We start from the raw sequence: 17,515 nt of genomic DNA on the forward strand, positions 1-17,515 counted from the left end.
AAAAAAAAAAAAAATTATATTTATTATTATACTTTGTCGCTGTCTCCCGCGTTTGCGAGGTAGCGCAAGGAAACATATATATATATATATATATATATATATATATATATATATATATATATATATATGAAGGTGAAGGTGAAATCGCACTTCAGAATTTCATATAACTGTTTATTAGTGCTTTACAATACACAACATGCTTGGCGCAGACGGTCCACCACATTACGTGCAAACAGATCACAAAGTTTCAGATCCCAACATCAGCGAAGAGGTTCTTGCCTTGTTACCGTTACAACCCGCTCCTATTTAAGTTTCTAAAATGGGAAACAGGAGTCAAGCAGCTCATCCTCCTCGAAGGCTCAGATTGACATATATATATATATATATATATAGCTTTTAGGGTTATCAAGGGTGTAGTTCTGTAATTGCTTTAGTAATCTCAGAATTGAGGTATAAAGAAAAACAGGTGAACGTGATGTTAATAGGAACAAGAGCCTAAAGCTACTAAAAAAGCACCTACTGTTGGCGCAGGCACGGGAGAGAGGAGGCATTGCAGAGATCTCTTGGCGCTTCTGCAGGAAGAGGGAATCATCCAGATCCGGAGATGTGCTACGGGTGATGGGAGGCGTTCTCTGGTTTTAAACTGCAGAAAAGAGGCGTTTTCAAGACCCTACAGCCCTGCTTGTGGGAAGGGCAAGGTGTTGTCATATTCTGCTGCGGCAGGAGAGACAAGGTTAGGTCGTGGTTGCAGACGATCTTTTCAGGTAAAGTGCACCTTGGTATCCTCTGGCGATACACCCAAGGTAGCACAAGACATCAAGCTCATTCGAGCCATCTGGAATGCAAATTGTCTCTCCCACTGGGAAGGCCTGTGGAAGCAACTCTTGGCTACACAAAAGCACCAAGGCGCTTCTCATGAGCCAATGGAGGTGTGAACTCGTCTTACAAACACCAGCGTCAAAACAGGATTCCCTTGTGGGCTACGACTGTTGTCAAGATGGGATTTGAAGCAGCTTTTATATACTTACTAAGTCAGTGCCCCGTATTCAGACGTACACAAATCACTTATAGTCTGTGGACTCGACTGGTGGATGTGGCCGGCTTCCTAAATGCTGCAGGAGCTTCATAAAGATAAAAGGGGCTGTTGGGGGAGTACATATACGCCGGGCAGGATCACAACTCAGTGTATATGTTTTGTGTATTTCTCTTATGTGGGTCGCGTGCAGGACAACCGGACAGATATTCAGTGTGGAAGTTGCATCTTGGTCGTGAGGGAGTCTTGCTTTTGGAGCGATGGGTGTTCTGAAGGGCAGACACAAAGGTACATAATTCCTACCTAAGATTATACTTTCAAATGGGTGTCCAGAAAGGTAGACATAAAGTATAATTCCTACCTAAGAGTATACTTTCAGACGAGTGGAGTAGAATTTAATTCAGTTAAGGTCAGTGGCTGTTTGGTTCTTGTTGAGTCATTGCAGTGTGAATATATCTTGTTTATATTGTTTGTTGAGGGGGAGGGGAACTGTGGGTGCTGGCCTTGCTGACATACAAGGTTATTTTCTTTATTTCTGTTTTGAGTGGTTGGATACGAGGTAGCTGTGGTAGTGTGGTTCTAATACCGTTGTAGGAATAGCTAGGTGTCGGGCATATGGAGGTGGGATTATAACGGGAGATATTTTTGTCACGATTGATTTTCAGATTCCCGAGCAAAAGACTGATTTAAACTGACCTGAAAGTTAGAGCAGTGAAGTGACTTACACCTTAGACAGCCAGTTTCCGCTAGTCCTCCCTCGTACAACTTTCGCGGTTAAAACCGATATCAGAGGGACATACAGGTCTCAGGATTGGTCAGTCCTAACTTTCGCGTCATCATCCCGAAGCCACCCACAGTTCTCTTATCTATAAATTACCCAGTCAGGTCTCTTCGAAGCGTAGTATCAGAGAGTTCGATGCTTAGTGTTGTAGATTTGAGTGAAATATAAAAGAAGACAACAGATAGCAACCTGGCACAGGAGAGGACAAATGAAGCGAGGCTTCAAAAATAATGCCAAAAAAAAAGGGGGGGGGGGAGGTTAGGAAAATAACGAGACACTATTTTGAAGCGAAAAGGCACAACAGTCTAGCAGTGTTCCAAACACACACAAGAACAAGGAATCGCTTCATATATTTTACTACTATCTCACTACTCAATTTTGATCTGTATTTCATATTTTGCTTAGAAAATAGGGTATCATTTCTAAACTTTTTTAAATTGGTATCTTTTTTTAATCATTACTGAACTCCTTTTGTTTTATTGTATGTGTCTGTCTGTGTATCCTTGGCCACTATCACATCGGATATGTTCCGCTGCCATTTACCTTTCACCCAGGCTTTCTGTCTCTCCCTCAATTCGTCCAGGAAGCTCATCTCAGTCCTCACCAAGTCGACGCAAGTCTGGTCGTCCTTCCTCACCGCCACTTGCCTCACCACCGGCAGCCAGTTCATGTTCTTTTGGGCTCTGTTGGGACTCGTCTTCTCCACCGTACACACTCTCCTCAGCCTTTCATTGGCCTCCCTCAGGTCCTGCACCTCACGTTCCATCTTCGCTCTTCCAAATTCCGAAACCTTACGGTCGAAAATGTTGTAAAAGAAGTTGTAGAGTTCGATATCGGGTTGGCTTAGCTGGCGGAGTTTCTCGCTCGTCTCTCGAGAGATATTTTCTTTGAGACCTTCCTTACCCTGGTTGATCGAGAGATAGGCAACATCGTCCGTCGTCCAGCACATGAGCTCCTTCAGGAGAACGAGAGATTCATCGTATCTCTCGGTAATCATGACGAGATCGAAGACCTTGTCTAACCTCTTTAACGCCTGGGCTATCTCTCGGGGATGGGAGTCCTCAAAGCTGCCATAACCCATGTCGAAGAACATTTGATGAATCCCGAACCGCTTCGCTCTGCGCCACCTGACCACGTCTGTGTACGGCATTTCGGCAAACTGCTCCAAAGTCATCTTGTAGAACTACCGGTAGAAAGGTCCGTGATTATGCAGGAGGGAAAATGCAATGCAGAATACTACTGATTAATGAATCAAAACAAAAACTGAAAGCGAAGAAAAATGCTGTCTATCTTAATCTTTTTTTCCTCCACTCATACGGAACTGAATTTCTCGTAATGGCAAAGCTATCTAGCATCTCTGGTAGTGGCTGTACCTCAACGCTGCTCCGCTACAGCCTAGGTCTAGAAACCTCATGCCTACTGTTAACATTAAATTGTGTGATGACGTTATGATGCATGAAACCACCACCCACAGTGGCCCTTCTGCACACCACCCTACCCTGACATAACCGTGACACCTCCGTCAACTGTAACCACACCCTCCTACACTACCCTAGCATAGCATGACAACCCACCGTCATCTTAATGTTAGCGACAGCCTTGTAGATCTCACACAACATAGCAAATTAAGCTGTCGCCAATCGTCCCTTCTGGTTGAAGATCTATTCCTCTTCGACTCGGTCGTAAGGCAATCCTAAGCTTCTTATGAACTCCATCAGACAGTGATCCCTCATTATATACCACCATGCCATGACGAGACACTGTATTAAAACATCATGGTATCTCCACCTGTCACCATTATCAGGAATTCCTCCTTGTTCTTCCCCAGCGCAACAAAGCCCCCCTAAATCCTTCAACTGTATACATCACCTTCTCCATTCTGTAGTATGACCAGAGGGACTGCCAGAGGGCGAGCGGCTCTCGCACGATGGTCACCCAGACGGCGTCCTTCTTCATCACCTGCAACAGTAAGCAACGGATGCCAGAGGCATTTACCATCCTGGGGGATACGAGGCCGAAGATCACGTCATTATGTCATATACAAAAGGTTTGAGATGAAGGAAGAGAGCAATTGTCGGCGACACGACTAACAGAAAGACGCCCTAACCTAATCACTGTAAGTAATGGGTAAAAGCATGCCCCATCTAAGGCCATCTCAGATCAAAGGTAGGATAATGAGAGGGAAAAATGGAGGGATTAATATGAGCCCCCAAGATTTTCACAGACCCGACTCATAACAGAGGAAAGGTTGCAGGAAGAGAATCCCACAGTTTCACTGTACGAGAAAAGGTGTAATAATGATCAATCCTCATGTAGCTGATCTTCACACAAAGCCATGGGAAACAACAGCTAGACGCATGCCTTGGAATCCAGGCTGTGACACACAAACACAGCTCACGTGAGCAGCGGCCGAAACAACCGTAGAGCAGAGACAAGAAAGCATTATCGAGGCGGAAGAGAAATGGATGGTTAGAGAAAGAGGCCATAGCGAGAGAGATAATAAGGACAAAGGCTTTTGATTCTGTTCTTGCTAAACCAGAGGTGGGCACTGAGGCAACTGAAACAAGTGAACAACGCTCCATACATACAGCAAATGAGGCCCCTTGAGATCAATGTAATAGGCGCTTAAAAGTTAAAAGGAATTGCGGCATCTATACAACACCTTCAGCTTTTAGTAACCAGATTCCGTGTCGTTCATGTACAAGTGTTGATGCTGGTACCTTGGTGAGGTCGTCGACGCCGAGGCGGGTGTGGACAAGCATCATGTTGTAGGTCCCATCAGGATAACGGAGGGAAGTGGGGACCATGGCCGCCCTGAAGGGCAAGGGCGATCCCAAGTAGTTCCCCTTGCCCGGCAGCAACAGCGTCAGGCCGTGAGACTTGGCGTACCTGTGGAAAACCACATTCTCCGCTCATCATGACGAAAGGGTCACCTCAAATACATCCCTGCCACTCAAACCTGCAGTAGCGTATAATGTTCTCCTTCATACATGGGTTATTTCCCCTGACATACCATACAACACAGGTTACGAATATCTACTCCAAATCTTACTAAGAACTTAAAGGAACTATAGATATACTCACTACACCATCACTCGACGGTAGGTAAATGTTTGATGGAGACCGTAGCAGCTTAGAATGCTTTTGTTTTTAAGGAAATAGTTACAGTTTTAAGAATGACAAAAGACTATCTAGTTTCATTCCATTCGAGTAACTACATTCATTAATATGCCACATGCACATTTTAACTTGAGGGTGGGTGGCAAATACCCCTTTCCGTCCCTTCCTATAGGTGCTCATGCTTAACAGAATAACTAGGAGCAATCTATAGACGAATTCATTATCAGCCTGCCAGCTGAACTATATACATTCATCGAGGTTATATCTCCTCTCTCGCCAGACCCTCATTACCTTACGCATTCCGTCCTTACCTGAGGAAGATGCGCTGTGTGGTAGACGATGCAGCCTTGTGCGTCTTGAGGAACATGAGGTTGTGGTGTGGAGAACAGCGGCGTCTCTGAATCCCCGACACTGACGAGGGGTCTGTGGCAACCTCAGTGACCCCATCGAAGACTCGGATGCTGGCAGGAGACAAGTTACAATAAGACATTTTTATCCAAGAGGAAGTGATGACTTGTTTTACCAACTCCTTCAGCTTTTCAAATCATGTGCTGTTCTCCTTGCCTAGTGATCGTGTATATCAACAAATAGGCCAAGACAAAGAGAGCCATTTCTCGCTACCATGCACGTTCATCGTCTGTGTGTTCTGCAAGAAGCAGCTAGTGATGTGTGTGAGGCTGACGGGAAATTCCCAGTGTGAAACCTCATCCCACAGGTATCTACGCCCAAGCGTATCCGATTATACATAAGCGAACGATTGTCTCTGTATTGTAGGTTCCATAGCCTAAACACCACAAGATTTGTATCGATTCGAATCCTGTACGGGGAGGCCATTGTTTTGCTCTGTCGAAGTTTATGTTCACAGCATTACACTGATATATATATATATATATATATATATATATATATATATATATATATATATATATATATATATATATATATATATATATAACTAGTCGCAAAAGTCATGATAATACAGTAATCTACATCAATATATTACGTTCATTTTCTACATCATTTCCTCTCCCACCTTAGCAAGGAGGCGTCGGAAACAAATGAACAGTGGCCTCATTAGCGAACATCTTTCCCTTCTCTTCATCCTTGTGTACAACCACGCACTCTTCAGGCTCCTGGCCTGAGACTTTTGGAAGAGATGTTCGTTTGTCTTTTCCTGTTCCTGCTTTTCAAGAGTGGCAATACAGGATGGGAGGAGCTTCATATACCAAAAATATATGAGAGAAAATAGCGAAGCCCTGATGTAGACCATATAACAGCATATTCTCATAGTATGTTAACCATACGGGAAGTATAACCACAGACATTTCAAATAATCGAACCGTGTCATATCGACCACATATAGCTAGGGCAACTCAACCATATCGACCGCATAATTTCATGGGAAGTTTACAGATTATGGTGGTGAACATTGCGCGGGGGGGGGGGGGGGAAATAAACTTCTGTGCATGCCAGAGAACCCTTTTTATACAGCGTAAGGCAGAAACTGACCTTACTGGTTGTTTAGTCGACCCAGTCGTTGAGTATCGACCACATACCCTTTCTGGTACCTTAATTCAGTCATTAATTATCGACCACACCTTCCTGGTAGCTTAATCCAGTCGTTGAGTATCGACCATACACACCTTCCTAGTACCTTAACCCAGCCATTAGTTACCGACCACACAGCCCCCCTGGAAGCTTATCCGTGAACACAGCCAACCACAGAACTTCCTGTTAGGCTAACAGGAACCTAAAACAAAACAACTTCCGTTGCTCCTCCTGCTGGTTTCCCGCCATGATGGACCACCCTGTACAGCCCGTAATTCGCAGCAGGTATCAAGGAATGCACTTGTTTTGGGGGCCAGGAAATACCCCACATTGATGATATCCCAACTTTCCATATCGATCTATATAAACTGGTGGCTTTAGATCACCCCCAATGCTAGATGGAGTTAAGAGGGAGGAGGATGGAAGATCGATCCTTTGTGTCGAGTGTGGGGCGCCAGTGTATGTGTCTCTCCTACGACCCGTTACCCGTTGCGACTGACATTAAGTCCAACTGGCGTGCGGGGTGGACACAGCAAATGGAACGTGCTCATATCAACTTTGTTCTCAGCCAATTTTGCTATAATAAATGGCTACTCTCCATCACTGCTGAATGTCAAGTTATATATATATATGGGATCCGTCATGCAGTCATTGTAATACGGGCCCTTAGCTCCATTTCAAATGGGGTTGAGAACGCTAAACCTGGCAGGGAGCGAAAATAAAGACTTCGGAGATAATTACGATTTTAAGATAATTGTACGCAGCGCAAATAGAGAGTTATCACACGTCATCGATAGCCAGTATAATAATGTGGCCGCTGTGATGCGAGGCAATTCTCTGATCCCCTGTGGATAAACAAGCTATGAAAGGACAGGATGGCGAAGCTTAGCCTAGCCCAGAGCAGCGGTGGCCAATGGCGTTGGCTGATCTAGTTAGCTGCCTGCTCATCGACAAGACCCATAGGGGAGGATAAACAGCTGGGCTGGCTGTGAACCTGCTGTCCTGTCCCGAGTTCGACCCCGGGCCCCGTTAGACTGGTGGGTCCCATCAGTATAATTACCCGTCTGTAATTACCTACCTGTACGGTGTGGAAAGAGAAATTCTTTAATGGTGATGCGAAGAGGGATTTTAGATTCCAATTTGTTTCCTGCTGAAAATATAACTTTACACATGAACATCGTGCGCCTAGATGGGTGATAAGTGGTACACGGGTGACAGTAGGTGGGTAGAGGTAAGTGGCTGATGGTAAGTGGGTGGAGGTAAGTGGCTGGTGGTAGGTGGGTAGAGCAAAGGTACCTGCGTGGTGGCTCTCGTGGGGTCAGACCACAAAAGATGGTTACTACTGACTAAATTCAGCTGGTATTGTGGGGTGTCCTACTTACCAAGGCACTCTCTGCTTAATAGACGAGTAGTGGCTGGTATTGTGGGGTGTCCTACTTACCAGGGCACTCGCTTGCTTGCTGGACGAGTAGTGGCTGGTATTGTGGGGTGTCCTACTTACCAGGGCACTCGCTTGCTTGCTGGACGAGTAGTAGCTGGTATTGTGGGGTGTCCTACTTACCAGGGCACTCGCTTGCTTGCTGGACGAGTAGTAGCTGGTATTGTGGGGTGTCCTACTTACCAGGGTACTCGCTTGCTTGCTGGACGAGTAGTGGCTGGTATTGTGGGGTGTCCTACTTACCAGGGCACTCGCTTGCTTGCTGGACGAGTAGTAGCTGGTATTGTGGGGTGTCCTACTTACCAGGGCACTCGCTTGCTTGCTGGATAAGGATGTGTCTCACAACTATGCACCAAAGAATGGAATCTTCAGTTTATGCCTGAGGCATGTATCGAATACCTAACTCCGACAGTAGACCTTGTTTTTCCAACCCATTACTAAATGTGCGCAAGATATTTTCTTCCAAGCTTGGGGGGGTGAGGGGGTGGAAAGATGCTATAATTACTGTATCTCTGGGAATTACAATCTCGCCACGGAACTTCACCTTCCAAAGAACTCCTTCCCCCATCCTTACTACTGGAAGCACCGGTGCTTTGGTCCGCTGGAACCTTGAAGAGAAAAGGTCGTGGGTAACGCCAGGACTCCTCCACAGAGAAGGGGGGTGGAGGGTTTCCTTGTGGCTACCAGAATTGTGGTCTTGTGGGGAGGAATGATATGGGCGGAAGACGGAGTGGTTACCTGGGGTAAGGGGAGCGGCTGGGCAACGTGACGAACATGAGCGTCACCAACACGGCCGCCAGGCCCCACGTCCTGGCCTTCTGCAACGCCCTCCTGGGAAAAGAAGGGGAAGTGGAAATCAACAAGTGTCACTGGTCGTCTCATGCTTTTGAGAGTGATGATAGAAGAGAGAGAGAGAGAGAGAGAGAGAGAGAGAGAGAGAGAGAGAGAGAGAGAGAGAGAGAGAGAGAGAGAGAGAGAGAGAGAGAGAGAGAGAGAGACATGGTCACATACGCCCCAGTCACGCCCTTGGAGTTAATCGATCCCTTCACATCATCTGGCTATTCATTAAGGTGTCATAAATACGTGGCGTAACCTTTGACCTGAATCTTCTGGGGGGGTCTTCCCTCGATATTCTATCTCATTTTAGTCTGAAGTCTGAGAGACACAGCCATTACATGATGTCTACCCAGAGACACACAAGCAACTTCAAAATATACGTGAACATATTCATATCCACACACACACACACACACACACACACAGTAATTTGAAGGGAAGATAATCAGTTCTGCACTCAGGACCTTACGTTCCAATAAGACAACTTAAGTTTCTGGAAGGAATCATTACTGTGTTTTCCTGGGCGTTGTTGGTATTGAGAATGTATACACCACGAACCACAAGAATCGTTCGGAATTCACGTAAAATCTTTGCATGTAGCACATATGTGTGGCGTATGACCACACCTGTTGTACAAGTGTAATATCTACATAGTGTGTTGTTGAGTGGCGGGCAAAGCTATCTAATGTATGTATGGATCATGGTGAAGTGCCCGAGAATTGACGGAATGCATCCTGCAAAGGCAAAGGGGACAAAGGTGAGTGTTAAAACTACAGAGGCATAAGTCTGTTGAGTTTTCCTGGAAAATTGTATGGGAAGGTATTAACTGAGAGGGTGAAGGCATGTACAGACCATCAGCTTAGAGAAAAGCAGTGTGGTTCCAGAAGTGGTAGAGGATGTGTGGATCAGGTGTTTGCTTTGAAGAATGTGTGAGAAATACTTCAAGAAAAACAGATGGATTTGTATGTGGCATTCATGGATCTGGAGAAGGTATATGATAGGGCTGATAGAGATGCTTTGTGGAAGGTCTAAAAGGCATATGGGAGATAAGCTGCTAGAAGCAGAGTTTTTATCAAGGATGTAAGACATGTGTATGAGTGGAAAGAAAGTGATTGGTTCCCATAGAAGGTCGGTCTGCGACAGGAGTGTGTGATGTTCCCCTGATTGTTTAATTTGTTTATGGATGAGGTGGTTAGGGAGGTACATGCAGGAGTTGTGGAGAGAGAGGCGAGTATGCAGTCTGTTGCGGATGAGAGGGCCCGGGAAGCGAGTCAGCTGCTGTTCGACGATGATACAGCAGCACTGATGGTTGATTCGAGTGAGAAACTGCAGAAGTTGGTGACAGTTTGGAAACGTGTGTGAAAGGAGAAAGTTGAGAGTAAATGTGAATAAGAGCAAGGTAATATTAGGTTCAGCAGGGTTGAGGGACAAGTTAGTTGGGATGTAAGTTCGAATGGAAAAAATTGGAGAAAGAGAAGCGTTTTGGTGAAGATTGCAGTAATAAACACATTCAAAGGCAGTGTCAAATGCAATGAAAAAAATATAAATTACCAGCACAACAATCCCATCCCCAAAATCAATGCATGCCTTCAAGTGCTGTGTCACAGACACAGACGGACCTCGTGCACTTATGACGAGAAAAATTATGGCTTGCTTTAGCAACGCCTTAAGAAATTACCAGTCGAAGTTTACATAAAGCTCTCAAACAGATGGCTGACTACCATTCTCTGCGCGAATTCTATTTATAAATATTTCTGTAAGCTCCAGGCAGCAGATTGTTATTTATAGTCAAACGCTACCATTATCTTCACCCATTTTTCATATTTTTGTTCATTTCTTTGTTCGTGGCAGAGTGAGCGACCGCTCGCCCAAACCACAGTGATTTTAACGTAATTTTCAGAGAGCCAGGAGCATATTTAGTGTGAACTTGCCATTTCCTCGTCCATCATACCTTTTCCATAAAGTGTCTAGGAAGCATTAGGGAGTTAGAATAAGCCACATGAGAAAATCACACAATATATCTCCACCGGAAGAACCGTGTTGTCTTAAATCCAGTCTTACGAGGCGATTTAAAAGATAGCGCCTTTGCAGTTGGCATTTACGCTGAAGAATAATGATTTTCTTCAAAATTTATCACGGTAACCGATGAACGAGTTGGTAATATCAGTGCCTTCCCTCATTTACATTATCTGGTGATTACTGAAAATGATTTTGCTGAGGGGAGTGTGTGTGTGTGTGTGTGTGTGTGTGTGTGTGTGTGTGTGTGTGTGTGATTATCATGTGTTACGGGTAGAGTTTTACACTCGTGCTACCCCGTCTCTTAACCTTGTATTCATGTATCATGTGTATACTCCTATGTGTATACATACACACACTCCTGCCTGTCTCCATTTCTCAACCGGCCTCGAGGGAAGGAAGCGTCACCCAGGGTTCGAACCCTCCCAGGTACGTCCGTGCGTGTGATACAAGGTCACCAGCGCTAACCACAATATAACGAAATTCCGCTTTCGTCCCACATTAGGGTCCCTGCATTCAGCACTAACCCCCCCCCCCCCCCCATGCCTTACAGGTTAGGGTGAAAAAAAAAAACATACCTCGAAAATACTGCCAAATCTGTTCTCATCATCATCATGGGCAAACTTAAATGACAAAGTGTTGTTGGGCTGTCAAATGCTCTCATAAAAACAGGAAAATTCTTTTAAGTGTGCAGTGCTCGTGAAGCTTATCAAAGCCCGCACACAAGACGGCTAGATGTGGAGCCCAGTTGACCCCGCCCTAGCAAATAAGGTAATAAATATATACCCGTGTATTCCCAGTGTGAGTTTATTATATAAACTCTCTCCATAGAGATAAACTCCAAGGATCTGCTAGCATTTTCTGATTTGCTTTGATATCATCAGTACAGAACGGGAATAGTAAATGGATTCTTTTTTTTCTCCAGTGACTTACTATATAGTATACGAGAGAGAGAGAGAGAGAGAGAGAGAGAGAGAGAGAGAGAGAGAGAGAGAGAGAGAGAGAGAGAGAGAGAGAGAGAGAGAGTCTGGGAGTCTTCAGGTTCCGTTATTCGCTCTACTTTGTTATGGTTCGGAGTCACCGTCGCGCATCACGACGGACATGAATTGTTTCGACCGTATATTCACAAGCATTAAACTAACACTTTCCAGCTGCAAGTTTTCGTATGTTTTCGGAAGTGATTCACCAGTCAAACTACTACTTTTGTTCATAAAAGGTGCGCGCAAGGCATCTGCGGTGAACTCCAGCGAACTGTGTTTGCGGTGAACGGCAGACAACGCACGTCTGTTAGAAGATTACCGTTATTCCCGTTGTCAAGAGAGCGCGCTTGGCCCATTTAAGTGTAACGGAGAGTGTTACACACGTGTTGCCCCGTCTGATAACCTTGTGTATATGTACCATGTGTTTACTCCTACGTATCTTGCACTCATACACACCCTAGCCTAAGCTAGGTGACCCCACTCATCGTCCAGCCCCAAGGGTTAGGCTTGGGGAGGTTTTTGGACTCTTGTGACTTGTTGTGTCTGCCAAGACAAAGCTGGTGCGCTTCCTCCCTTGGCAAACCAGGAACACCTTTCTCACTATGAGACTTAAATCTAATACTTCACATCATAAAAACATCTAGTTTTATCCTTAAATATTTTGTTTATATAACCGTGTGTGGGGAAGTCTTCCGGCTACGGAGGAGCGTAGATGGTGGGCAGTGTATTAGTTCTTTGCACACATTTTGTCTTACTTTCGTCAGTTTTACTGAAATTGAATGCATCATATACATCCTGGTCTTGAATATAGAAGTGAAATCTCTTGAATGTTCCAGTCATTAATTGTTGTGATCCAACAATATGGAGTGAAAAAGATTTTGAGCGATCTAGGCCTGAACATACAGGAGGGTGAGAGGCGCGCAAGAAATAGAGTGAACTGGAACGATGTGGTATACCGGGGTCGACATGCTGTTAGTGGACTGAACCAGGGCATGTGAAAGGTCTGGGGTAAACCATGGAAAGGTCTGTGTGGCCTGGATACGGATAGGGAGCTGTGGTTTCGGTGCATTACACATGACTAAAGACTGAGTGTGAACGAATGTGGCCTTTTTTGTCTGCTTTTCTGGCGCCACCTCGCTGAAGCAGGGGTTAGCGATGCTGTTTCCTGTGGGGCGAGGTAGCGCCGAAAATGGATGAAGGCAAGCAAGTACGACTATGTACATACATATGTATATGTCTGTGTGTATAAATATGTATACATATGAGTATATATATATATATATATATATATATATATATATATATATATATATATATATATATATATATATACTGTATAATCTAAAACACCAACAATTTAAAGTGCTTTACAAACTGTACACAATAAGATCACAGGTCATGGCAGTGGACCGATATTCTCCTAGGCTCGTCGCTGGCAAGCTTTCACACTGCCACCATTACCCACACCAGTGCGGAAGACCTGGGTGACGAAGAAGGACTTGCAGTGCTGGGAGGATGGATGGCGCGTGCTGAGGGTGATATCAATGACCTGAATGGAAGAGAAGAGGTAAAGGAATCCTTACTTGGTGTACCTATGTGGTCATCTGGAGGAAGGAGAGTGTGATTACGAGGAAATGTTTGGATGATCACGCAGGGGCTTGATAATGGTATAGAACTTTGGAAGGGACTTTATATCATTCCTTATCTTCATCATTCCATAGATGAAAATTAAGGCAGTGCGTACAGGAAAATGGAGGACAAGTGAAATGTGTGCTTAGAAATTATATATATATATATATATATATATATATATATATATATATATATATATATATATATATATATATATATATTCCTTGTAATCCACAGGGAAATGAAAAACGATAAATTCCCAAGTGCACTTTCGTGTAGTGATCACATCATCAGGGGGAGATACAAGAAATATAAGTCAGTTGATATACAAGGAAAAGATGTAGCTAGGACACCATTTGGTAAACAAGTGACTACTACCCATTCCCTCCACGTTATGCCTACATGCTTCGGACTTGTCACTGAATGACTGATACGGGGTTTGATGCCTCCTAATACATGCCGGGGAATGAGAGTCAGTCAAAAGTGGGATGCGTAAAAAAACAATAATTTGGAGTTGCTAAAGTAATTCAGTTACCTATGGGTACGTGTTAATAAGTACCGCCTGAATGCAGGTACACAACACGAGCGGCAAATCACCGAAATTTCCACAAGGAACGCTTGCCGAGGACCTTTTCTCTTTAAGAGGCCATCATTTTCCTGCTCCTGCATGGAGTGCAACCTCAAAGCCGCAGGAGACCCATAAAAAGGTCTCTGGGGTTGTATCATACTAATCATAAGGACACAATTGATAGTATAAATGACTCAAACGACTATCATAGTCACCGTTCCCATTCTGTGAATGTAAATGTGATCCACAGCAATTAATCCAATCACAGAGTCTAATCTGTATCTATCTATCTATCAGATGGTGGATGGGAATACCACGAAGGAATGAGGGGCTCAAATCAAACTGTCCCCCTAACCCCTTGGTTACCCCTTGGGGACACAATGTTTACCTGGGGCGACTGTTAAGGGCGCACTGCACGACTGGATACAACGTGGACACGCCGCGCACACACATCCCAACTCCCCAACGCCTGAACCACTACTGAACCTCGGCTGTAATTACGAAAGGCTGTCTGTCAGCCGCTCGCTAAGTAACGGCCACAGAGGAATGGCCACCTCCAAGGTTTACGTGCCTCAATTTCGTAGGAACATCGGCACGTATGATTTGGCTACCACAAATAACCATGCGGTCCAAAGAAGTCAGGAAGAGACATGCCCTATATATATATATATATATATATATATATATATATATATATATATATATATATATATATATATGTGTGTGTGTGTGTGTGTGTGTGTGTGTGTGTACGCTGACATGTATAGGTATGTATATGTGCGTGTGTGGACGTGTATTTATATACATGTGTATGTGGGTGGGTTGGGCCATTCTTTTGTGTTTCCTTGCGCTACCTCGCTGACGCGGGAGACAGTGACAAAGTATAATAAATAAAATAATAAACATATATATATATATATATATATATATATATATATATATATATATATATATATATATATATATATATATAAAGAGAGAGAGAGAGAGAATTTTTTCATACTATTCGCAATTTCCCGCGTTAGCGAGGTAGCGTTAAGAATAGAGGACTGGGCCTTTGAGGGAATATCCCCACCTGGCCCCCTTCTCTGTTCCTTCTTTTGGAAAATTAGAAAAAAAAAAAGAGAGGGGAGGATTTCCAGCCACCTGCTCCCTCCACTTTTAATCGCCTTCTACGACACGCAGGGAATACGTAAGAAGTGTTCTTTCTCCCCTATCCCCGGGGATATATATATATATATATATATATATATATATATATATATATATATATATATATATATATATATATATATATATATGCGGTGCATGAATCGTTGAAGTTATGAGCAATAACTTGGGTGATTGAGAGCTAGTCAAACTGCTTGCAGTGCGGTATGCCTCCCTTTCGTCGTATTTTCTGGTTGACATTGTGATTTCAAGCGAACAAAGCCCTTGGATGGGGTGCTCTAGCTATTCCTGATTACTCTCAAGCCTTTCATTTTGGACAGGAGGACTAATGTTTTCGTTCATAGCGACCAAAACTGATTGACGATCTGGACACGCAGTGTGACAGTATCTCTCCCTTCATCTGGTCCTGTTGTCAGCCATACTCCCAAGTTGCTAAGCGATGAGCTGCTTAATGTGAGTGGAGCTCAGTGCCGTCACTCTTTTAAGGTAACAATCTTTTTTATTCTGACGACTTCTACACTCGTCGACCTTATCTCTTGGACTTCCTCTATTATCATATAACTTTGTAAGCTTCTGTATGCTGTCCACATCAACAATCTCGTAACTTAGTCTCTGCTATTCAGCCACGACTCGTAAATTACACATTTACTTCTTTCAATTCTTTTTTCCATTCTCTTGCTGAATTTCATGTCATAGCCTCTGTCTGTCCTGTCTTCATTCATATCTCACAGAAAACTGGTCACAGTCAACGTTATCCAGCTGATTTAAAAACTGAAGGGTTGGGATCAGGTCATCCCTTACTCTTATCTCTTCCATGCAGGACACAATAAAAAGGTCCCATACCGACTCACCGCAATCAACTTCTCTTAATTCTAGTAACATCTTTGTTGCCCTCCTCTGGACCTTCTCTATTAGATCGTGCTTTTAAATGCGGTGACAAAATCTGAGAAGCATTTGTACACTAGTTTTGGCTATTAATATATGATGTTAACAGCTGCCGAGTCTTTCCTTATCCATGCATCATACTACAATGGAATTCTAATATTTGTCAACGGACAGTGAAATAATGGACTCCCTCTGAAGTGAAATATTCCTGGTCGAGAATATATCCCCTTTCGTCACCAGACGGGAAGTAGCCTCGTAAAAACTGTTTTTCATACGCGCTGCAATCACAGGCAGGCCGAGTCCTGCAATGCCTGCAATGCATTATTCATTTGTTAAATGTATTGACCCATAATCATATGGGTCTATTGGCTGATCAGTGATTGTTGTACGGGAAGGATGAACATGGGGTGTGTGTGTGTGTGTGTGTGTGTGTGTGTGTATATATATATATATATATATATATATATATATATATATATATATATATATATATATATATATATATATGTGTGTGTGTGTGTGTGTGTGTGTGTGTGTGTGTGTGTCTCATTACATGTTCTATGAACACCTCTGGTTGTATTGCGATACTGGCAGGAAGAGGAGCGCTCGCCATGATAAAATCTGATGAAATTAGGGAGTTACTGGAGAGGCGACGCAATGGATATATTCAGTCTACTGTGCAACTGGAAGATAGACTTAAATAACCGTCGAAATACACGTATACCATTCATTGACGTTCATCACAGGGAGATAGAGAGCAATATCTTTTGTGTCAGAGATAAAATCAGCTGATGAAATTGACGATACCATTCATGTCTCACAGTTACTGTAGCTTATTATTATGAGCGAGGAATCAATCTTTTAATTAGTGCTGCCGCACAAAAATCTAAAATACTAAAATACCTGTTTGGAGACAACTCGCAATCAAATAATTTTTTTTTACCGATCTGTGAGCATAATTCTGTTCTTTCAGTATTCTGAAGTCTTAACAGAATCACCAGCGTTCATCACATGTGTATTTTGTGCAGCTGTATGGTGGACATGAACCTCCTCCTGATATCTTAAATAGTGACTCCTTTAACTTTTTACTGCATTTTCTATGACAGCCACCGCCATGAATGTGTTCCCTGATATTATAACATGGTACATATGTATAAAGTTACTATTGGGGAACAGAATATTTCTTTCAGCTAATTACGGTCTGAGTTTCTTTTGCATTTCTTTTTTTCACATCTACCGTTAACTTCTTGAGTGTTATGTCATCTTTCAATCAGCTGAGTGTTGTAAACAAGATCTTTGAATGTGGGAGGAGACTACTAAAGATATTTTCCCATTAGATATAACTACTCGTAAACTGGATGCATTTACAATCAATTAGGTAAACTAACAAATTTCACATCCTCAAGAATTACTTCAAATAAGAATGAGTGGTATATATTACGAATGTAAATCTCCAATTTCTCTTACCCAAGATAGCTAAGCCCTATTTGTAACGCTCTCGAGGAGC

At 43.4% G+C, this 17,515-nt stretch overlaps 1 protein-coding gene across 2 annotated transcripts; it reads right to left on the minus strand.

Moving 5' to 3' along the window:
* Nucleotides 1-180: 180 nt before the first annotated feature.
* LOC139765696 (galactosylceramide sulfotransferase-like) lies at nucleotides 181-14,422 on the minus strand. Of its 2 annotated transcripts, XM_071693465.1 has the most exons (7): nucleotides 14,342-14,422; nucleotides 13,134-13,302; nucleotides 8,659-8,751; nucleotides 5,246-5,395; nucleotides 4,535-4,703; nucleotides 3,684-3,773; nucleotides 181-2,997 (listed from the first exon to the last, which is right to left on the minus strand). In XM_071693465.1, the coding sequence occupies exons 2-7, from the start codon at nucleotides 13,151-13,153 to the stop codon at nucleotides 2,272-2,274; spliced, it is 1,248 nt and encodes a 415-aa protein (XP_071549566.1). In that variant the 5' UTR covers nucleotides 13,154-13,302; nucleotides 14,342-14,422; the 3' UTR covers nucleotides 181-2,271. The 2 variants fall into 2 exon arrangements, with proteins under 2 accessions (XP_071549566.1, XP_071549565.1); XM_071693464.1 differs by lacking the exon at nucleotides 13,134-13,302 and having other exon boundaries at nucleotides 14,342-14,411.
* Between the last annotated feature and the right edge of the window lie 3,093 nt (nucleotides 14,423-17,515).

This window comes from Panulirus ornatus, chromosome 55, assembly GCF_036320965.1.
Source record: "Panulirus ornatus isolate Po-2019 chromosome 55, ASM3632096v1, whole genome shotgun sequence".
Classification (NCBI taxonomy): Eukaryota; Metazoa; Arthropoda; class Malacostraca; order Decapoda; family Palinuridae; genus Panulirus; species Panulirus ornatus.